The sequence below is a fragment of the Manis javanica genome, chromosome 5 (genome assembly GCF_040802235.1).
Source record: "Manis javanica isolate MJ-LG chromosome 5, MJ_LKY, whole genome shotgun sequence".
In the NCBI taxonomy this organism is placed as follows: Eukaryota; Metazoa; Chordata; class Mammalia; order Pholidota; family Manidae; genus Manis; species Manis javanica.
Window position 1 is genome coordinate 115,283,829 of NC_133160.1, and position 24,130 is coordinate 115,307,958.

General features: G+C 34.1%; 1 protein-coding gene across 6 annotated transcripts in view; it reads left to right on the plus strand.

Moving 5' to 3' along the window:
• Window positions 1-24,130, plus strand: part of ANKRD17 (ankyrin repeat domain 17) — a 166,506-nt gene that overhangs the window by 25,154 nt on the left and 117,222 nt on the right. The window contains exon 1 of one of the 6 annotated variants that reach the window (XM_017680370.3): window positions 4,439-7,926. The exons of the other annotated variants lie outside the window; for them this stretch is intronic. Coding sequence (XP_017535859.2) covers window positions 7,873-7,926 — 54 coding nt within the window. The 5' untranslated portion in view covers window positions 4,439-7,872. Of the gene's footprint in view, window positions 1-4,438; window positions 7,927-24,130 lie in introns of those variants that run through there. 6 annotated transcript variants of the gene reach the window in all.

Here is a 24,130-nt window from a genome sequence, read left to right on the forward strand (position 1 = left end):
ATGGAATAAAAATATGACTGTTGTTTTGTAGGATACGTAATTATTTCTTAACTGGCTTGCACTCAGATTTTGTATGTCAATTCCTGCTTACTGTGATTCTTTTTTTATTTTTTTTTTTAAAGGATATTGTTAAAAAGTTGGATATACAGCAAAATTCTGAGTCCTTCTGCCAATGCCTCTAAATAAGATGACATTTTCTCTGATGTACTGAAGACTAGGATTAGAAGCCTGGTTTGGCCATAAGGAGGAAGTCACGTGATCAAAGAGAGTACAGTTACTAGAGGCAGGGTGTGTCCTCTGGAAGAACTGGAAGGAGGCAGATGGAAATAGAATTGGCTTGCTGGAGATGGGGCTGATTATTATGTCCCTAGCCAGATAATGAAAGGATGAAAGAATTTTATTTTGATGCCACTTCAAGGTAAAGGCAAATTGGCATCCAGTTATGCAGTACATGGGTAAAATGTTTTTTGAAAGGTTAGTTAGGAGTATTGCATCAGAACATGATCTTTTGAGGAAGCAGATTTCTAATTGTGTATTTTACAGATATGATTTTAAATACAAAAAGTACAGTATCCTATGGTATTGTACACCTTTAAGTATTTAAAGTGTAAACTACAGAAGTCCCTAAGAGCTAGGTACACTTCCTACTTGTACATAGTTTTCTAAGCAAGCTGGAGTGCTAAAAAAAAATCAAGATATGTAAATGTATGCCTTTAAAATAACTTAGCTATACTTTAAAAAGTAAGCATTCACTGGAAATTTATGTAAGGGGAGGTTGGATTCCTAAAGCATTCAGTAACAAACATTAAGTACAAAATTATGTTTGGCAGTTCATACTGTTTTAAACATTTTGTAATTTATCAGTTACTGAGTGCCTGCCCTTTAAACAATATTAACTACCTTCTCTGAGAGACTTGGCATATATATTTTTGAAGAGGATGGGAGTTTACATAGGTTTTCTAAAAGTACTTGACACCGATAAGAATGAAATTGGTGATGGAGGAGCTGAAAGACATGAATGTAGGTTAAATTAGATTTCATAAACTATACTAGTGAGATATCTGTTATATACACAAAAATAGGGAAATACTGCTTTTTATCTTACTTTTTCTTGGTGATTTGGTAGTATAACTGGATATCTGAAATTTGGGGGGAAAGTTGAAAGTAACTGTAACATTACTTCTACCATAGCTGTGTTGTGAAATATTTTCATGAAGACCAAAGAGGTAGTTCACAGTTACATTAAATGAAATCAATATTTATGTAAATATACGTATATGAGGGTTGTGTTGGAATCCTGTCTACAGGGAACTTCAGGTTGTCATAGTTACACTCTGTGGTTCTCTTGTAAAGACTTTTAAAGATCCCCTGTCTATGGTCAGGATCAAGTTAATGGAAAAGGAAATGGTACCCCATTTTGCAGTTTTTGCTTGGACCTTGGTGGCATAGAGACAAATTAATGTAATCTTAGGCATAAGTCTGAAGGAGTAGTCTTCCGGTACTTGGAATAATTGTTTGCAGGCAAACCATTCAAGATTTCTTATTAATTGATTAGGGAAGAACTAAACAGAGTGGCAGTAGGCATCATGAGACATCAGACTGGAGCTTGTTGCCAGTGACTCCAGACCATCAAGGAACCTGAGTAGAGCCAGTGACAGCACTGGGATTCCAAGATGACTTGTGTAGTTTTTACATTAGGATTATTTTCCATGCCTTTGATAATATCTTAAGTGAGTTATCTGGAGCTGTGTATTCAGTCCCCTAGAGTAGAATAGTAGTTGTCCTTCAGAAGGGTGGTGGAAATAAAAAATTGGCTTTGAACTTGTCTTTTCTTGTAATTGGATTTTTGTCCCCAGCCTTTATACTCTCCCCACCACTGTGCAGGGTTGAAGAGAGGACTGTGGATGTTTTTGTTGATGGGTGCTTGTTGCTTTGGAACAGAAGACAGTTATTGTGTTGCTGATGAAATTGAGAGTGCTGTATTATTGATAGATTCAGCCTATTTAAAATAAAATAAAACCCAAAACACTGAAATGACTAATTTGTATTGTGCATTTACTTTTTGAATTTTTCTTTGAAAATGTGTGTAGTACAAACTTGGGGTGCTGATGAATGTGATCTAAAAACAATAAGTATTTTGTCAGTTACTGTGAAATACTGGAAAAAGAATGAATTCGTGGTGTGACCCATCATGTGTAGAGACAACAAATGCAAGTGTCCAAAAGGCAGAACTATTGGAGGGTCAAGAAACAAAGATCAGAAATCAGTATCAGCTCTAAAGCATGTTATCCAGTTTTATCCTTTGTTCCTCATTTCCACTTTTCAATGAACCTCAAATGGAAGTTACACCCCTCTCATCTAACTTCTACCCCTTGCTGAAAACTTCTACCCTTTACTTGTTTCTTACTTTACTTAGTGTGTTACTTATATTTAGACAACAATGTGCTTGTATTCCATTGTGTACATAGGGCCCATCTGAATGAAATGTTTAGCTATAATAATATTTTCTGCACTGCTGTAAGTGGAATTTCAGATTTTTTTTTATTAGCTGGAGTAAAGAAAAACAGAAAGGGAGAAGAGGAAAAAAGCACTTAAGGTTTTGATGTTTAAACTATGTTGAGAATCAGGATCAAGTTTTTCTAGATTATAGACTCTTGGAGATAGAGTAGACTGACTTGGTTGTTCTTTATCCATTGTGTAATAATTTAAAGCCTGTCACCTAATAAGCACTCTGTAATTATTTGTGTAAATAAATGACCAAAATGCTAATGATGATCTTTCCAAGAAAAGTTAAGTAGGACTTTTTATAGTATTATCCTTGAGAAAAAGTTCATTTAAGCAATAAAATATTATGAAATTTTTCATACCCTTTCTCACATTTAGAATATACTACTGGGTGGCCTTTGTATTATTTTATTTATATTTATGAGGTTACAATTTTAAATTGTTTGATACCTAAGCCTTGTAGGTATTCCTTCACGTATCTAGAAGCATGTCCAACTGTTAACATTTATTTTGAAAGTCCCTGTGAAGATTTAGTCAATTTTATTTTTAATTTCATGCTTAGAGTATATAAGTGAGTAGTTGAAATAAATCTGGAAGGCAAACATAAATATACCCAACAATATTTTATTAATTTTTCTTTAGTGAGACTATAACCAAATAATTCAGGATCTTTAGAATACTAAATTCTAGCAGAAACTTCAGTTTACTCTAAAGAATCCATTAAACCTGGATGGAATTTGTATTTCAATAGAAATGCTTTTGTAATAGTAGATCATTTGACTCCCCATTCTCTTTTTTTCCAACTACATATAAATAGAGTAAACACAAATAAATAAGTAGGCTTTTTTGTTTGTTTTTTGGGTAAATAATCGAAATTCTTAATCTGTCGGAATGAATTTATGTGGTATTTTCAGTAAGGGGTGGAAGTTAGATGAGAGGAAGTGTAACTCATTTGAGGTTCATTGAAAAGTGGAAATGAGGAACTAGGGATGAAACTGGATAACGTGTTTTAGAGCTGATGCTAAATTCTGATCTTTGTTTCTTAATAGATTTGTATCATTAATACTTAAATTTGTATGGAAGCATGCAGTCTCAGAGTGTAAATTAGTTCATCTTTTTGAGGGGATAGTTTGGTGACATAACAGTGTAAATACATTTACCTATCAAGAAATTTATCACAGTTTTATTTAGGCATGGGCAGAATATATGTGCTCTTTCACTGGGCGTTATCATTTTCAGTATTATAAAACGTTAGAACTAATATCCATCAATAGAAACTAATTAAATATAGTACAGTTCGTCAGTGAAATTTTGAGCAGCTGTCAAATTCAAAGAGGTAGATTTGTATGTGCTAATTATCATGTATTAAATTTTAAAAATCGGAGTGCAGAAATGTATGCATATAAAAAATAATCTAGGACTAAAATGTGCTTCATATATGTAGTTTTAGAAGGGTACACTTAACTAGCTGTGCTTTTTAGAGTTGGTGAAAGTAAGTGTTGTATGTGAATGGTGTCCATATATGTATGTTACTTCATAGATAAAAAACATAGTTAAAAATAAAAGCAAGTAAACTGGTGGTAATGAAAAGAATATTCCCTTGCTACCTTAGACATACATCTAAAACCCTCAGTCATATAATGGAATGGTTCATTTAAAAGAAATGAAAAGTTAAATCATGATGATAATATTATTAATACTGTATTTACTTTAAGAAATTTGACCAGATTTTATTAATCTTTTAATTTAAATTCTATTTAACTCAAATAGCTGTATCTCACTTATGTTTGTTTCAGTCTATTTCACACTTGGGTTTCATACCTCTGCTAAAATATGTAACAGAGTAGAAAAAGAAAAATAGAGATATTGTAAAGTAATGACTACATTTCATACATTTTTGAAAGGGGAAGTTTTGATACTGTTTTTCTAGTAGTTTGTTTTTGTGTAAGTAGGTGAAATAATTACATTTATTCTACCACCAATTATCTGTCCTTGTTTTGGTTGAAAGCATGGATTTTGAAAACTCTTGCCTTTCCCTAAATAGAAGAAAATATTTGATGGTAACAAAACTCCTTTACAAGGAATTTTTATTTAAAAAGTCTTATGTGGGGAAACGAGTACCAAGAAAATCTTAAATCATACAAAATAGTGTTGCTTGCATGTAACACACTTGTGTGTATCTGTGTCTGTATGTTTGATTTTCTTGTTCCTTGTTCAAAGAAGCAAGTGCTAGTGCTGGTCCTAAATAAAATTGTAAGTTTAGGAGATCCCTTCATCTATTTTGGTATTTATTGAGCTTCTTCTGTCCTTTTTGGTGAGAGAGGCTTTTCTTTTTCTGGTCACTTGGACATTTTAATCATTTTCTTTAGTTATTTATCATGTTGGTATATATTTGCCTAACTCTTAGTATATCCACTGCTATTTATACTTTAATGCTTTTGTCATTGGCAAAAATGAAAGACCTTGTGCTGTTGAAATAGGAAAACAGTTTCTCTGCCTACAAAATGAGGTTGAACTAGAAGAGAGGTGATACACTTCTATAATGTAGAGTCTTAAGACAGATGTATATGAATCTCCTTTCACACCGTTTTGTACAGATTATCCTGTGGTATGGCATAGGCTATCATATTAACAAAAAGGACCAGAAAATAAAATGATGAGAAAAGTAATTATTTTGCTATATTAACAAAGAATTACAGAAATTCTGAGATACAGTTTATATTAAATGTTTTTAATATCTTATATCAGTAACCTAAAGATAGTAGTCACAGACCAGATTTTTTTGTCATCAGGTATTATTCCTAGTGGTAGCCATAAATTAAAAGAGATTGGATTACAGGGTATCAAACAATTCCTTTATTCATGCATTTGTTATTTCATCAACAAATACTTAAATGTCTGCCTTATTGCAGAGACCGGGGGCCCTGGGTATACATTGATGAACAAAGTGTTGCCTGCTTTCATCAGACTTCTGATCTGTAAGGGACAGAGATGATAAATATACATAATTCTGAAGGAGAAAGCGTATCACATATTTATTACTAAAAACTTAACAGTAAATGTCAGAAAACATAAGCACTCCATAATCCTAGAACAGAAGGGAAGGAAAGAGTGAATGGTTTGGTTGACTTGAGCCTTAGAGGGAGCTGATATCTTGTCTAAGTTGGAAAGCCTGTCCTTGGCTTCAACATAAAGATTCTTTGAACTCAAACCTATCTTGGTTTGCTTATGTTAGAGGAAAGTTTGAGAAAAAGAAACCTTGTTGATAACTTCTCTTAATCTGAGGTTGAAGCAGTTTATTTCAAGCATGGGAAGAATTGACCTGTTAGGAAATAGAAGCCAGTTTGCTAGTTCCTCTTAAACTAGTTCTTAACAATGGTAATTATTTTTAGAAGCCTACAAATGCCAGGCATACCCATACATAAATGTAAGCACTATATATGAACTGAGAAAACATTATTTTAGATAATCATTTGTTTTTCATTAATTTCACATAGTGTTTGGAGTCAGACTGTTCTTGTTTTGAATCCCAATTCTGCTATATAACTGCACTCTCTGAGACATGATTTCTTCATTTGTGAAATGAGGATAATATCACTTGGAGGATATAAGAGTAGATGATACAGAGGATGGACTCTGGAGCAACTACCTGGGTTCAAATTGTAGCTCCTCAATTTAGTTAGTTTAGTTGGGAATAAGTTAGGCAAGTTTCTTTTCCTCAGTTTCCACATATATAGAATGGAGATAATAGTGCCTACCTTTGTTAGGATTATTGTGAGAATTATATGAGTTAATATATACAATGCATTTAAAATGGCATATAGTAAGCACAATGTAATTATTGTTATTTAAGTTGTTATCACTTAGCAGGGTTATTGTAAGGATTAAATAACATGTTTATTAAAAAAATAACTGTATTGCTGAACACAGTAAGGTAAAATGTCAGAAACTGAGTAATACATACTTTCTCTCTTTGAATCTTCATATAAACCTAAGAGAAATTATATGTCTTGCTGACTATACCTACAACAGTTTCTGATATGCAATAGATATTTCATGTTGGATGAATGTTACCCGTTTTACAGATTGATAAACGGAGGCCCAAGAGAACTACAAAACCTCTACTAAAACATGGCATCACTTTGAAGAGACATTACTTGCAATATCATTCATACCATCACTCTTCTCAACTTAGATAGATCTGGCTGTATGTGTTAATAACTCCCTCGTCTAATTTTTTCCTTGCTTTTTCCTTTCTTTTTAACAATTCATTTTCTTTAGGAGAATTTGGATTAAAGACTGTTCAATTTAAAATTATAGATTGTTAATCTGCACATTGAAGATCTCATCAAGTTCAGGTTGTATGGCACTTTGATAAGTGTAGGGTTTTTTTTTTTTTCAATGCCACAGAACATAAAGCATTGTTCCTTTCTCATTGTATTTTCCATATTCCAGATTGCATAAGGAAGAAATTGACAAAATAACAAATTATACTAAACTGAGGATTTCATATGAATTGGATATCATATGGATACATATGAATTGGCTCTACTGTCAGTCACCACTTTATTTGCTATTAATTATTGATCCAGATACAGTGTTTCTGAATTCATTTATCTGAAATATTTTAGTCACTTTTATTTATGAGTAGGGGCGGGGTAGGGAAAACGATTTCTTTGGTTAGTTGATAAAGTTATAGGCATTCCTAGAAAATGAATTTAACCATAGTGTGTTACGTCTTGCTTCAGCAATCGTAAATCAATTGAATATTAATCTTATTCTCTTAGGTATCACAGATTAGTTTACCAAAAACCAGGTTACCATAAAAAACTACATTAGGATAATTATTTTTGACACCCTCAAGTTAACACCTGTAATGTATATGTACATAATGAATTTTGCCCAATGTAACAAATTCCTAATTTGTATTACTTTGCCTTCTCCTTTCTTAATAGTCATTACTTACCAGAAGGCTTTAGTAAGGATAAATTGCTATGTAATTTCACTTTAGCCTTTTTTGTTCAAGCAGGAAGCCGGATGTATTTAAATAGCTTTTCTAAAAGAGGTAATTAATTCTTTTTTGAATTTTTAGGATTTTAAAATTTGAAATGGTGAAATAAGAGACTGTTTTGTCTGCTGAAATTACATGACGGAAGTTTGCTTTAGAATAGAGCTTCTGTATCTTTAAAAAATACACAGTGAGTCACCCCCTGCTCTTTTGGTAGATGCCTGGCTAGTGAACAGCTAAGCTGCTTTAGGCATGTAATAGAACATTCCATTTCCTGTTCCCTTGCTGACACAGAGGAGTGTTCCTGCTGGCAATGATCTAATCATAGTGCAGTAAGAAACATGGCAGTTTGATAAAACATGGTGGAGACAGCGGCTGAAATGGAAGCATATGTTCTAGAAGACATTCTTGAGGTAGGGTTAGGTTTGTAACTGAAATGAAAGTTGAAATCTGAACAAAGAAATCTTATCTGCCAGAATTATTTTACAGATGAATAGATTAGAGAGCAAAGAGAGGCTGAGCATAAAAGCAGATACAGTCAGACCTTATTCCGTGTGAGAATGTGCCAGTCTGATTCACATGATTACTAAACAAGTCTACAATTATTTTGTTTAAACTTCATGTTTCATAATTTGTAGATCTGTTTGATAGGAAATAAAAGAAAGGGCCTTGGAAAGGCCTTGGTGCTGCTGGTGACCTTTAGATTAACTCATTAGAAGGTGGGGTCTGCAAAGCAGCTTTAAGTAGGTTTAGTATTGCATGTCTTAGAATTCATTTACATATTTAAGCCCAAAGCTCTGCTTGTAGTGAAGTTTCTAGGTAAAATTAAGCATATATATATATCAATCTGATTGCTTAATTTAGCTGGCACACTCTGGTTCTTGGTTTTTCATGTGACTTTGATTACTATAAAATAAATTATTAAATTAAAAATTAAAAGACCCTAAAATTTAAGGCAGTAATGCTTGACAGCTCACAATAAAAATCTGCATTTTGAGTCATGAGTATTTTAAATTATATCTTCTTTTTATTTTTCCTGGTTGTATCAGTTTTTTAAGAACCTATCTAAATATAAATCAGCTCAAGGAAATAAATACATGCCAAAGTGAAACTATAATTGTTTTTGGCCTTGGTTGTAGTATACTATCAGACATTTGTATTTATAGTTACAGATATTTAAATCCCATTTTCTTATCTGTGGGGTTGTAGGGTTTTTTTCCCCTCTTATTAAGAAAAAACTGGCTAATTCAGATAAAGAGGCTTTATGATGATAAGTAGTATTCTTAATACTTAGATTGTTAAGACAATTTATTAAATATTTCATTATCTTGAAGAGATTTTTATTAGGGAGAGAGGGCTTGGGAGAATAAACTGCAAAGGAAAGCTAGGTGGGGTTAGGAGAAAAAAGCCTATGCGCATTATAAAGTACTGCATGATCAATGAGCAGTTTCTGGAGTCCCTCAGTGTGTGCTTGGAGCTGACATTGCAGCAAGTCTCATGGTTATTCTGCAGAATGAAAACCGATTCCATTGTAATATCTAGCTCCTTGCAGACACCTGCCAACATACTCTTTTCCCCTTTCCTGAGAGCTTATTGTCTAAGTTGAATACTCTGGGTAATTTCCATTATTTTCCTCTTCTTTTTTTTTTTTTTTTTTTACTTTGATACTATTAGTGAGTTTCCTTAGAAATGAATTATCTACTTAGAAACAGTAGTGTACGTTTTCATCAAGGAACTTCAGTAATTAGGAGTGGTCACATGACTTTAGTGGTTCAGTTTAAATAAATCTGTAAAGTTCTAGTGCTACATTTTACTTTGCTTTTTTAAAATTTTGGATTTTAAAGAAGTGTGCTTTATAGATTTCATAAGTTCTGTTTGACCTTTTAACATTTTATATATATACATATATATGTATATGTATATATATAAATAAGTATATAACAGATTTTACAAGTCTTGTTTATTTCCTGGAAAACCTATTTGAACATTTTGTGCCCTAAGTACAGGTTTTTCTAATATTATCTTAAAGACTGAATTTTCATTATTGCCACTAAAATTGTATAATGTCATGTTAAGATTTTAACATTACCTAATTTGATCATTTTTTACTAGTTATTAAATAAACTAATTTTAATTGTTCTAATTTCAGTCTCTCTTAATTTGGTTCCTATATACCTGTTGCATTAAACTATGCCACTGAGTAGTTCTCTTCTTTAATGTTGTTTGATTTAACTGAGTATTTGTCAATAATTCACAGACTAGATGTGATATTTTTCCAAGTAATAATAAAACATACTTCTTTTCCAAAATTATAAGTACTTTTAATGACCTAATACGAAAATAAAAGTTCAAGGAAAATAAGCTTGCTAACTTCCTGAAGCAAAATGTACCATTTTCTAAGATAACTTCATGTTGCAAGAGAATAAATACATATTACACAAGCTTTCCAGAAAAATATTTTTGCTTTTTTAAAAGGTTACTGCCTTGTATAAATGTTCAGTAATGAATAGTGAAGTTCATCTACATACCACAGTGACAATTTTATTGTACCTAATATTGAGCTGTTTGAAGTTTGTCATAATTTTCATCTTTGTGACTTTATATACTGAGCATCTGGAATTTTATGTAAATTTCTAGTTTTTTACATTAAACATTGTACCCTTTCTGTTTTTCCTGTCTTTTTGAGTGTAACTTGGTCCTTTGAATCATAAATTTGTGAAGGTGTTTTTAGTAAATGTTAGTAAAAAGAAAACAAAGTCAGTATCATCAGTGAATATAGAACAGATTAATTCTCATAATGCTATAGTTTACCTTTTAAATTGTGATTATTTTATATACCCCACATGTATTTAACTTGAATTTTTAGATGATATTCAAAATCTTAAGTAAGATATTAAGTTTCTAATACATAAAACTGGAAAGGTTGATTTCAACATATCACTGCTTCTCAGCTATCCAACTATTGGATTAAATACAGTAACTTGCTTTTTTTAATTATCCAAATAATCCAGTCAGTAATTTTCTTCTTCAAACCAGAGTAGCCAAAATTGTTTGTTCCTTTTGCCCATTTTAATACTCAGGAAATTTGCAAATATAGGTGATAGAAAAGGACTGGGAAACTATATAAATATGTCTTATGTTACTTATCTTAGTTTTGCTAAGATATGGTTATAATTTTAGAATATTAATGCTTTTCCTGTAAGTTGAATATAAGAATGGATCTTAGTACTTAGATCAATAAGAAGAAAAAGTCCTCTAAACTTTTTTGTGGTATATTCCAAGTTTGTGTGTATGATGAAATACTATGTATATATGTATACATGCATGTATATAAAACTAAGCTGTTTTATACAAAAACATGAAACATGAGAGGTCATTTCAGAAACTTAATTACCATATATTCTAGTTTTATTATTTATAATTGAACCCATTTTAGTAGTTTTCAATAAGAATTGTTTTAGAAATGATAAATTCACATAAATCCATCTTCTAATTTTAATCAAATTCAAAATGATTTTTTCAGGGCATAACATGTAACATATTTTTGCTTTAACAAAGTAACTATTTTATGATAATAAAAATAGTTACACTGTCAAGTATGACAGTTCTCCAAGTATGACAGTGCCCATTGTTGTTCTTTTGTCAAGGCCAGGGTTTCTAAGAAGCTTCATCTGTACTTGATTTTACATGTTTTAATACATAAACAAAAAGCCCCAAATCTCTGTGGTTGTTACCTAGAGATATAGAGGGGTTGAGGATTTGGCTGAATCCTTTAGGTTGGAGCTAAATTAAGGATCAAATTTAAACATAGTAAGTAGGTTTATTATGGAACCATTGCTTTCTCTGTATTTATCTTCACATCAGAGTATTTTTTCTTTTTTTAAAAATAATACTGAAAGTTACTGTTCCTTTTGGTTTGTCAACATTATGGGCTAATGGTAAATAGTGCATTTTAGTTCAGACAGGAAAATACTTACTATTTATTTACCATAAAAATTACTTTTAGTAATGATAAATCTCCATGAAGTAGACTCTTTCATCAGATACTTTATTTCTTTTTTATTCCATAAAATACATGGGTTTATGTAATGCACATCATTTATATCATATCATCAAGTCTGTAGATTTCTAAAGTTCTGTAGATTTCTAAAGTTCATGGTAACATTTTTCACTAGGAAGAATTGGACTTACTTTCAGGGCATAAGCATAAGTTGATCGATCTAGAGACAGTAAATTTAGCTAAATATGTACAAGATTTGAACTGATATAAATAACATTTTCCATTCATGAAAAAGTTTTAGAAAAATTAGACATGCTGGGAAGATTGAATCTCATAATTTCCTCCAGTATTTATTGAATACCTTTAAAATGTGCTAGGCAGATGAAATTAAATGAGATTAGTCTGGCTAATTTTTCTTTACAAAGCTATAAGTTCATAGGACAAAATTTCTGACATTGATATTTAAACATTCTTGAATTTGGGATGAATACAGCTGTGTATTTCAATACTAATATTCTATCTCATTTGTTCATCCAAATATGAAACCTGTGTTTTCAGCATTCTAAATTTTCAGTAAGCAGTTATTTTCCTTTATCTAAGCACCTCTATGTTACCTTTGTTTATGCTTATCATTTTAATTGTTACGTATATGTATGAATGTCAGTTTGTCTCCGGAATCACCTGGTTCCCATGTTCATCTTTTTGTCCTTAAAGGTTTTTCTATGACAGTTTAAGTCAGTATATTGTGTATATGTATATATATAATAATGCACACTCATTTATCTACTGACATACACTCTACATACACACATTCATGTCCCTGCTATTTTATGCATTATGAATAATCTTATTTGGATGTCAAGGTTATCTTGGAGGGTCATAAATTGTCACACTGCCTTCATACACCATTGGTGGGGAAATGCATCGTTGAGTAGCTTAAAGACACACTTAATTTAAATAATCCCTAAAAAGAACACTGGTGTTTTAGTGGAATAAGAAGGCTCCAACAGTTTGCAAGAAGATAGTACAACTAGAAGTATGTGAATTAATCTATTTCTCTCATATGAGATTAAAAACTGAATTGTCCAAATGCCACTGGTTCCATGTTAATCCATCATAGTTCAGTAGTTAATGGACACTGTGCAGTGTGAATTAGGAAAGAGCTACATCATGTATTAACTGCATGTACATGCAACAGCATTGGCACTTTGTTGGTTCTGAATTGTTAGGAAGCTCTTGTTTGGACATTTGACTGAAGAACTCAGTCGTATACGTCTTCCAAATTTGCCAAGAAAAGCCTTTCATGTCATGTTTTTATAAATGTTAAATGTCTGAAATAACTTGGTTTAGTGAGTGTTAGATTAATATTGGCCATTAATATTTGGTCTTGAATGGAGTCAGGCTTCTAACTAGTTGGCTATATATGGATATATGTTGTACATAGAATGCTCACATAGTTTTATGGTGGTGGTAGTAATTGAGCACGTTAGTTACTGTTTATTGAAAATATAAGTTATTATGCAGAGGGGCTGTGCCAAGTGCTTCACAAGCATTGATTTATTTAATCCTTTAAATGACTCTATGAAGAGGTAGGTATCTATTTCCTAGAATGTTTATAAGGCATAAATGAGATAATCTGTGTAAACATTCAGCACAGCACTTAGCACATAGCTAATATTCAACAACTATTTTTAAAAACAGCTCATATACAATTTTATGCTAAAAAGTATCACACCCATTTTCCAGGCCATGAAAATTTTAGCCTCAAAAATGATTAAATCAGCAGTTATCAAAGGTTTCAGAACTCTTGCATGCTTAAAAATTATTGCGGACTCAAAAAGAATTTTTATTATGTGAGTTCTGTTTATCAATAATTATGTTAGAAATTGAAATTCAGAAAATTTAAAAACATTTATATATTCATTTTTAAAAAGCTATTAAACCCATTACGTGTTAACATAGTTAAAATAGCTATTTTCCAAAAAAAAAAAAAAAAAAGCTTTGAGGAATGGCATTGTTTTACATTTATACAAATATCTTTATAAAGTCTGGCTTAATAGAAGATAACCAGACTCACATATCTGCTTTTATATTCAGTCTGTTGCAGTACATTATTTGGAGGACACCTAAGAAGAAAATATGGTTTCTAAGAGAAAAAAGGGAAGAATGTTTTAATAACTCTGTCAGATAATGTGAATATTCTTCTTTGATACCACTCCTGAAACTAGAAAAATGATGTTTCCTAGAGGTTAGTTGCAATGTGGGACTCTGAAGCATTATTAATGGCTTTTTCTACATTTTGTTAGATTAAAATCCACAGTTTTGTTGTATATTTTGAATAGATTTTTTTACCCGTACCTGATTTTGTAACATCATACATAGGTAATTTGGAAAATGAACATTGAAGTATTTACTGACTTCCAAATACTGCTACATTCTATTCTACAGTGCTAAAAAAAAAATCAAAACGTTTCCTAATATCACCACTGATTTTTTTTAGAAAACTGAGAAGCTCTCACATTCACACTGTCAGATAAAAGTTTTCCAAAATTCTAATTTTGCTTGAAAGCTCGAATTTATCACTGATGACAAAGAAACAGTTATTTTCCTTGAAGTGACAGGCTCACTTCATTTACTTTCAAGAAAATATATTCTAACTAAGTCTGAATGACTAGTATGTCTTAAGTAAAAACAATGTTCATGAAAAAAACCTACTGGTTTAACTCACATTTACGAAAGTTGTACAGAGGTAACTACTGTACTTGGGTATGCAACAGACTGTTTTCTGTTTTGTCACAAAGAATATTAAAAAGTCATACTCAAGGTTGAAAATTTAAAAATTAGTACTTTCACTGTTTCATAACGGAAAGTGGCCTTTTCCCAACTTTTTCCTTTTAATTCTGAGTATGTAGCAGAGAATATGTTGATTGGTACCTTGGCCTTGATTTATGTTAAGGGGCCAGCAGTTTTACCCACCATTACTTTTGTATCATCAGTGTGAATGTCAACAAAGTGAAACAGGCAAATAACATCTTAGTATTATAGAAATAGTTTTGACTTCACAGACCCTCTGAAAGTGTCGTGGGGATCCCTATGGGTCCTGTGGACCACACTTGAATAACTTTCTTTTGCCATTTTATCAGGTTTCTTAATTCATCTTAAGAAGTGGAAAAAACTTTGTCTTCCCATAGGAAAAGAAAAATGTCAGTAACATCTACACATCTGTCTTTGCACTTCTTAGATGCAAACTCTTCTCCCCACCTGCAAATTCCAAGGGACTGTTGGGATGAGGAACAGTGTTGAGAAAGAGTTAAAAACTGCTTGTTGGTGTTCTGTGCTATCTGAATTGTTTAGTCTCTGGTGTTTTATTATCTAGCCTTTTTGAGTTTTGATACCTGTTGCATACTTCCTTTTGATTTCTTTGTCCTGCTACAGTGTCTAGTTTCTAATCCTCTATGTGGCTGGATACCATGACCTGCCTAACTCCTTCATTTTACAAAGACCCTTCTTACTTGTTGACCTTCTCATACATCTAACTGTTGTTTATTCCTAGCTAGGTATAACCTTGAATTTGTCCTGTTGCCATGTCCCTAGTCCTTGACACATGTTCTGCATTTGTAATTTATGTCCTGTCATCATAATAAAGACCTATGTATATTTGTGTTAACTGTTTAAGCTAGGTTGAAGTTTCTAAATTCTTGTGTTTCATAAGAGAATACTAGTTAAGATTTTCAAAAAAAAAAAAGTCACTGGTGTTTAAGTGTTTACACATATTGGAAAGATCTCCTTTTTCATATTTTGTCACATTTGTACAATGCTTTGTTATCTTTTGAAAGTATCTTCCTCAGTTTCTCTTACTAGTTTTGTTAGTGACAAAGTAAATGGACATTAAAGTGGATAGAAAGAAAGGTGATCTGTTCTATAAAACTATTCGTTTAAAGAACAAAAATACTAAGATAAAACTCTGCCTTTTAAAAAAATCATGGCAGGTAGATCATAATTTTATAATATTTTATGAATTACAAAGTATGTCTTTTATAAATTTTATAGTTAAGAATGCTAAATTACGTTGACATTGATTTTTAAGTATTAAAAAGATTATATTTAATGGTCTTCCTTTTTCATTGTCGAGTTTATAGTATTATATAATTTTTTTGTGAATAGTTTTATTCTTGGTGTCTTCAGTGACGTAGCTTTGTATCTTGAGCACAGTAAATACTTGTTTTTCATTTTCATTTGAAATATTCTTGTATCGTGAAGAATTACCTTCCTGCTTTTTTCCCTGGGGAAGTTCTTTGAACTTTTAATTAGCTTTGGTTAGGTGTGTACATAGAATGAGGTAGGATACTAAACGTCACTCATATTACTCAAATTAACAACCCAGGTTGGAGTTTTAAGGCTTGTCATCTTTGCGTGTTATTTGAAAAAAGTATTTTTTTATTTTTGCTTTTCTTAATCTCTAAAGTTCATTTGTACCATATAATTTCTCTAAGATCCCTTTTAGACATAAAAATCTATAACTATTTTATAAGGTAGCGACCTCAGGAACTTCTAAACAAAATGAGATAATGGTGTGTATCTCCCATATATTTTGAAAGTTTTATAACACATTTTACTGTTATTTCACATTTAAGAATCAAATCCAAGCTCTATGTTGTACCTGAACAGTCTATTATTTGACTTCCTTTATGCACTCAACTTTATGTTTACCATATTTAATCTGAACTGTTTGTTTTTACATTGTATTCTTACTCTGTTACTGGTCATTTTGTCCACCTGCTACCCTGTTCACCATATATTCATTTTTCACAGTTCTACTCCTTCCCTGTGTTTTTTTTTCTTTAGTCTTCCTTTCAAGTTCATTATCTCCCACGATTTTCTACTCTTAAGAAGTAATGCAAGACTGCATACACTTAAAATATTTTATGGTCTCCATTATGTCCTTGATTAAATAGTGAATTCTTTAATATGGGTGCCTTGGCTTTCTAAATTAAAAAGAAGTACTTATGTAATTATGTGAAAGATACTGCATCCCACAAAAGAATTTGAAATAACTTACAAGAGTATAAACTCTAAAAAATAAAAATACAAAAGGCAGAATTAGTATATTAAGGGAAGAAGTAAAAGTAGTATACAGAAATGCATATGCAATAAGAGATTGGTAAGCTTAGATAAAATTAATTAGCAGTAAGAGGCAAATTAGAAACTTAATGGGGTTTTTTTTCTTTTTTTTTTGTCTTGAGAGGGCATGTCTCATATTTATTTATCAAATGGTTGTTAACAACAATAAAATTCTGTATAGGGGAGTCAACACTCAATGCACAATCATTAATGCACCCCAAGCCTAATTCTCGTCAGTCTCCAATCTTCTGAAGCATAATGAACAAGTTCTTACATGGTGAACAGTACAAGGGCAGTCATTACAGAAACTTTCGGTTTTGATCACACATTATGAACTATAAACAATCAGGTCAAATATGAATATTTGTTTGATTTTTATACTTGATTTATATGTGGATCCCACATTTCTCCCTTTATTATTATTTTTATTTTTAATAAAATGTTAAAGTGTAGGTAGATGCAAGATAAAGGTAGAAAACATAGTTTAGTGTTGTAAGAGAGCAAATGTAGATGATCAGGTATGTGCCTGTAGACTATGTGTTAATCCAAGCTAGACAAGGGCATTAAAACATCCACAGATGCAGAAGATTTCTCTCAAAATGGGGGGTGAGGTTCTAAGCCTCACCACTGTTGATCCCCAATTTCTCACCTGAAAGCCCCCCTGCGACTGTGCCTGTCTTAGGTTGTTCCTGCCTTGAGGAATCTTACTGTCTCTGGCTAACCAGTCATCTTCTGGGGCCATACAGGGAGATGTAAAGTTGGTAAGTGAGAGAGAAGCCATATTGTTTGAAAAGGTTAGCTTTTTACTTTTTTGCAGATTTATGCCCTGTGGCTTCTATGCCCAGCATTTGTCTTGAGGTATCTTTACCACTTGGAGGAATTATGATACTCGGTAAATTCGATATGAGGCATGAATTCTATTTAAGCGTTCTAATTAGGAAGGAAGAAGAAAAGCTATAGAGGTAGCAGACGGAAGAAAACATGGGAGGATTGATTATTTCTTTGACATATCTTTTTGTAGAGTAACTTAAGCATGTATAGGTTCTAAACTACTAATTAAATTGCACACACACATTAACAGAATAGGAATACAGTTACATAACCAAAGCAGATCTATAATTACCAGCCATCTCCAGTGAAGCCAAGAAAACCAGTTAGGCACCCTAGGCATTTGTGAAAATTTGTCTATGATATGATGGATATTGTCCAACTGTACTTGAACAGTCTGAGAGAAATCAGACAAATTAAAACAACCCATTCCTGGGAGCTGTTCACATCCCATATGTTCTTTTAACAGTAGATAGTCTGTAGTTGTAAGATTTTGGAGTGCTACAACTTGCACTTCTCCTAATTCCTGGTTGAGTTCCAACAGTATAGATCCAGTCAAATTTGTTGTTTTACTGAAAGCACACGCCAGCTTAGATATCTCCTTCTTCATTCCAATGGCAAGTCCAGAAATGGGTGGGATGGATGCAGCTACAACTGCAGCATTGCCTGGAACTTTGTTGAGGTTTTTTGATGATCATCTTTTGGTATGACTCTTCCAGAGAGTGCTGATGTTGGAAGTTCTTCATATCGTATCTTAGTTCATTTTCTGGGTAGCCAAATTAGGCTTTGATCCTCTGTATAAACACAAACAGACCCTTTGCCCGTACTTTGATATGCCCTTTATACCATTGGGTAGAACTCATTGGAGGTCACAACACAGGAACTGCTTTTTTTTTTTTTTTAAGACAAAGGAATATTATCAGAAAAGTGTACCTCCATAGCCGATCATCTGACACCCTTTAAGTGATCAAAATTAAGGTTGTTTAAAGCATGCATTAATCATTGATTTACAGTTAGTTTTATCCTATCAAGGAATAATCCCCCTTTTCTTTTTTTTTTTTTTATCTTTAATCTACACTTACATGAAGAATATTATGTTTACTAGGCTCTTCCCTATACCAGATCCCCCCCTATAAACCACTTTACAGACACTGTCCATCAGCATAGCAAAATGTTGTAGAATCACTACTTGTCTTCTCTGTGTTTACAGCCCTCCCCTTTCTCCCACCCCCCCATGCATGGTAATCTTAATACTCCCTTTCTTCTTCCCCACTCTTATCCCTCCCTACACACCCATCCTCCCCAGTGCCTTTCCCTTTGGTACCTGTTAGTCCATTTTTGGGTTCTGTAATTCCGCTGCTGTTTTGTTCCTTCAGTTTTTCCTTTGTTCTTATGCTCCACAGATGAGTGAAATCATTTGGTATTTCTCTTTCTCTGCTTGGCTTATTTCACTGAGCATAATACCCTCCAGCTCCATCCATGTTGCTGCAAATGGTAGGATTTGCCCTCTTATGGCTGAGTAGTATTCCATTGTGTGTATGTACCACATCTTCTTTATCCATTCATCTACCAATGGACATTTAGGTTGCTTCCAATTCTTGTCTATTGTAAATAGTGCTGCGATAAACACAGGGGTGCATCTGTCTTACTCAAACTTGATTGCTGTGTTCTTAGGGTAAATTCCTAGGAGTGGAATTCCTGGGTCAAATGGTAGGTCTGTTTTGAGCATTTTGATGAACCTCCATACTGCTTTCCACAATGCTTGAACTAATTTACATTCCCACCAGCAGTGTAGTTGGGCTCCCCTTTCTCCACAGCCTCGCAAACATTTGTTGTTGTTTGTCTTTTGGATGGCAGCCATCCTTACTGGTGTGAGGTGATATCTCATTGTAGTTTTAATTTGCATTTCTCTGATAATTAGCGCTGTGCAGCATCTTTTCATGTGTCTGTTGGCCATCTGTATTTCTTTTTTGGAGAACTATTTGTTCAGTTCCTCTGCCCATTTTTTAATCGGATTATTTGTTTTTTCTTTCTTGAGGCGTGTAAGGTCTTCATATATTTTGGACATCAAGCCTTTATCGGATCTGTCATTTACAAATATATTCTCCCATACTGTAGGGTTCCTTTTTGTTCTATTGATGGTGTCTTTTGCTGTACAGAAGCTTTTCAGCTTAATATAGCCCCACTTGTTCATTTTTGCTGTTGTTTTCCTTGCCCAGAGAGATATGTTCAAGAAGAGGTCACTCATGTTTATGTCTAAAAGGTTTTTGCCTATGTTTTTTCCTAAGAGTTTTATGGTTTCATGACTTACATTCAGGTCTTTGATCCATTTTGAATTTACTTTTGTGTATGCGGTTAGACAATGGTCCAGTTTCATTCTCCTACAAGTAGCTGTCCAGTTTTGCCAGCACCATCTGCTGAAGAGACGGTCATTTCCCCATTGTATGTCCGTGGCTTGTTTATCAAATATTAATTGACCATATTGGGTTAATGTCTAGTGTCTCTAATCTGTTCTACTGGTCTGTGGCTCTGTTCTTGTGCCAGTACCAAATTGTCTTGATTACTGTGGCTTTGTAGTAGAGCTTGAAGTTGGGGAGTGAGATCCCCCCTACTTTATTCTTCTTTCTCAGGATTGCTTTGGCTATTCGAGGTCTTTGGTGTTTCCATATGAAATTTTGAATTATTTGTTGTGATTTTTCCATTCTCATTTCTGATTCTGTTGATTTGTGTAGACTCTCTTTTTCTCATAATAAGTTTGGCTAGAGGCTTATCTATTTTCTCAGAGAACCAGCTCTTGGATTCATTGATTTTTGCTATTGTTTTCTTCTTCTCAATATTGTTTATTTCTTCTCTGATCTGTATTATGTCCCTCCTTCTGCTGACTTTAGGCCTCATTTGTTCTTCTTTTTCCAGTTTCGATAATTGTGATGTTAGACTATTCATTTGGGATTGTTCTTCCTTCTTCAAGTGTGCCTGGATCGCTATATACCTTCCTCTTAGGACTGCTTTCACTGCGTCCCACAGAAGTTGGGGCTTAGTGTTGTTGTTGTCATTTGTTTCAATATATTCTTTGATCTCTATTTTGATTTGTTCGTTGATCCATTGAGTATTAAGCATGTTGTTAAGCCTCCATGTGTTTGTGAGCCTTTTTGTTTTCTTTGTAGAATTTATTTCTAGTTGTATACCTTTGTGGTCTGAAAAATTGGTTGGTAGATTTTCAATATTTTGGAATTTACTGAGACTCTTATTGTGGGCTAGTATGAGGTCTATTCTGGAGAATGTTCCATGTGAACTTGAGAAGAATGTATGTCCTGTTGCTTTTGGATGTAGAGTTCTATAGATGTCTATTAGGTCCATCTGTTCTAGTGTGTTGTTCAGTGCCTCCGTGTCCTTACTTATTTTCTGCCTGGTGGATCTGTCCTTTGGGGTGAGTGGTGTGTTGAAGTCCCCTAAAATGAATGCATTGCAGTCTGTTTCCCTCTTTAGTTCTGTTAGTATTTGTTTCACATATGCTGGTGCTCCTGTGTTGGGTGCACATATATTTAGAATGGTTATATCCTCTTGTTGGACTGAGCCCTTTATCATTATGTAGTGTCCTTCTTTATCTCTTGTTAGTTTCTTTGATTTGAAATCTATTTTGTCTGATATTAGTACTGCAACCCCTGCTTTCTTCTCACTGTTGTTTGCCTGAAATATGTTTTTCCATCCCTTGACTTTTAGTCTGTGCATGTCTTTGGGTTTGAGGTGAGTTTCTTGTAAGCAGCATATAGATGGGTCTTGCTTTTTTATCCATTCTATTACTCTGTGTCTTTTGATTGGTGCATTAAGTCCATTTACTTTTAGGGTGACTATTGTGAGATATGTACTTATTGCCATTGCTGGCTTTAAATTCGTGGTTACCAAAGGTTCACGGTTAACCCCTTTAGTATCTTACTGCCTAACTTAGCTCGCTTATTGAGTTGTTATATACACTGTCTGGAGATTCTTTTCTTCTCTCCCTTCTTATTCCTCCTCCTCCATTCTTCATATGTTGTGTGTTTTGTTCTGTGCTCTTTTTAGGAGTGCTCCAATCTAGAGCAGTCCCTGTAAGATGCCCTGTAGAGGTGGTTTGTGGGAAGCAAATTCCCTCAGCTTTTGCTTGTCTGGGAATTGTTTAATCCCGCCATCATATTTAAATGATAGTCGTGCTGGATACAGTATCCTTGGTTCAAGGCCCTTCTGTTTCATTGCATTAAATATATCATGCCATTCTCTTCTGGCCTGTACGTTTTCTGTCGAGAAGTCTGATGTTAGCCTGATGGGTTTTCCTTCATAGGTGACCTTTTTCTCTCTAGCTGCCTTTAAAACTCTTTCCTTGTCCTTGATCCTTGCCATTTTAATTATTATTTGTCTTGGTGTTGTCCTCCTTGGATCTTTTCTGTTTGGGGTTCTGTGTATTTCCGTGGTCTGTTCGATTATTTCCTCCCCCAGTTTGGGGAAGTTTTCAGCAATTATTTCTTCAAAGAGACTTTCTATCCCTTTTCCTCTTTCTTCTTCTTCTGGTACCCCTATAATACGGATATTATTCATTTTGGATTGGTCACCCAGTTCTCTTAGTGTTATTTCATTCCTGGAGATCCTTTTATCTCTCTCTATGTCAGCTTCTATATGTACCTGTTCTATGGTTTCTATTCCTTCAATGGCCTCTTGCATCTTATCCATTCTGCTTATGAATCCTTCCAGGGTTTGTTTCACTTCTGTGATCTCCTTCCTGACATCTGTGATCTCCTTCCGGACTTCATGTCATTGCTCTTGCATTTTTCTCTCCATCTCCGTCAGCATGTTCATGATTTTTATTTTGAATTCTTTTTCATGAAGACTGGTTAGGTCTGTCTCCTTCTCAGGTGTTGACTCTGTGATCTTTGTCTGCCTGTAGTTTTGCCTCTTCATGGTGATAGAGATAGTTTGCAGAGCTAGTATGAGTGATGGCTGGAAGAGCTTTCCTTCTTGGTGGTTTGTGGCCCTCCTCTCCTGGGTGAATAGTGACCTCTAGTGGCTTGTTCTGGGCAGCTGTGCGCAGACAGGGCTTCTGCTTCCTGCCCGGCTGCTATGGAGTTTATTTTCGCTGTTGCTGTGGGGGTTGCCGGACTCGGGCTTCTGCTCCAAAATGGTGGAGCCCTGTTGGAGGGGGAGCGGCTGGGAGGCTATCTATCTCCGTAAGGGGCCTCCGTGCTCCCTGCTACCCAGGGGGTTAGAGTGCCCAGAGATCCCCAGATTCCCTGCCTCTGGACTAAGTGTCCTGCCCTGCCCCTTTAAGACTTCCAAAAAGCACTCTCCAAACCAAAACAACAACAGCAACAACAACAACCAAAAAAAATTAAATAATTGAAAAAAAAAAGGAAAATGCATGATTTTCTTTGTCCTCAGGCGCCAGTCTCAGGCACCCTGTCACCGGTCTTACTGCCCTGTTTCCCTAGTATTGGGGTCCCTGTCCCTTTAAGACTTCCAAAAAGCACTTGCCGAAAAAAAAAAAAAGAGGAAAAAAAAAATGTCCCCTCCCGTTTCTTTTTTCTCCGTCGTCGGCCGCAGGCACCCACTCACCGGTCCTGCCGCCATGTTTCCCTAGTATCCAGGACCCCACGCATGCACTGTGTCTGCGCTCTGGTCCGGATGGCTGGGGCTGGGTGTTCAGCAGTCTTGGGCTCCTTCTCCTGCTCAGATCTCTCTCTTCCCCCTGGGAGCTGGGGGGAGGGACGCTGAGCACCCGCCAGGCCGGGGTTTGTATCTTACCCCCTTCGCGAGGCGCTGGGTTCTCACAGGTGTGAATGTGGTCCTCTGGTCTCTATTTTAGGAAGAGTTGTCTTTGTTATATTTTCATAGATATATGTGGTTTTGGGAGGAGATTTCTGCTGCTCTACTCATTCCGCCATCTTGGCTCTGCCCCAACTTAATGGGTTTTGAGGTTTGTATTGTCCATTAGCTCCATAGGCATACTCAACTAGCTAGAGAACTGAAGTATTTTATTAAATTTAGATTCCAAAAGAAATTTCTCCCTGGACACCTAGAATGGAGGTACTGCATGTTGTAGTAAATAACTTCTTCATTCCAAAGATAAGCAAGCTTTATATTGTTTCTACAGAAAGTAAGCCAAGGATTTACTGATAAAATGCGTTTGGATTTAAAAATATAATAATGTATCCTGAGTACTCAAGTTTTCTGATGGTGTGGTTTGTTTTGAGGAGAAACTTGAGACCATCCAGAGCAAAGGTTGTAAGCTAGTTACTTCTTAGCTGAATAAGACATAGAAACGTGTTTTATATAGCTGGCATAATATTGGCCCACATAGTGATCATTTATTTACATTTCCTTTAATTTCTCTCGGCACTGTTATTCAAATCCCTATTCAAATCTTGCAAATATTTTGTTAAATTTGTCCTGTAGGGGAGGAAAAACTTTTTAGTACCCTCTTAATCTTATTTGTTGGGGACTGCAAATTAAACTGATAAAAGCAATTAACAGGAGAAATTTACACATGGATGCGGGGCCTCAATAGAAAAGAAGTGGAACCCAAAGAAGAGGTAAGGCTTCTCTCACATTTTAACAAAAAACAATAAACTGAAGTGAGTAGCCAAAAGGAAATGGGATTTGGGTTTGTAGGAGTAGTAAATTAAGGTAAATAAATGGGAAAA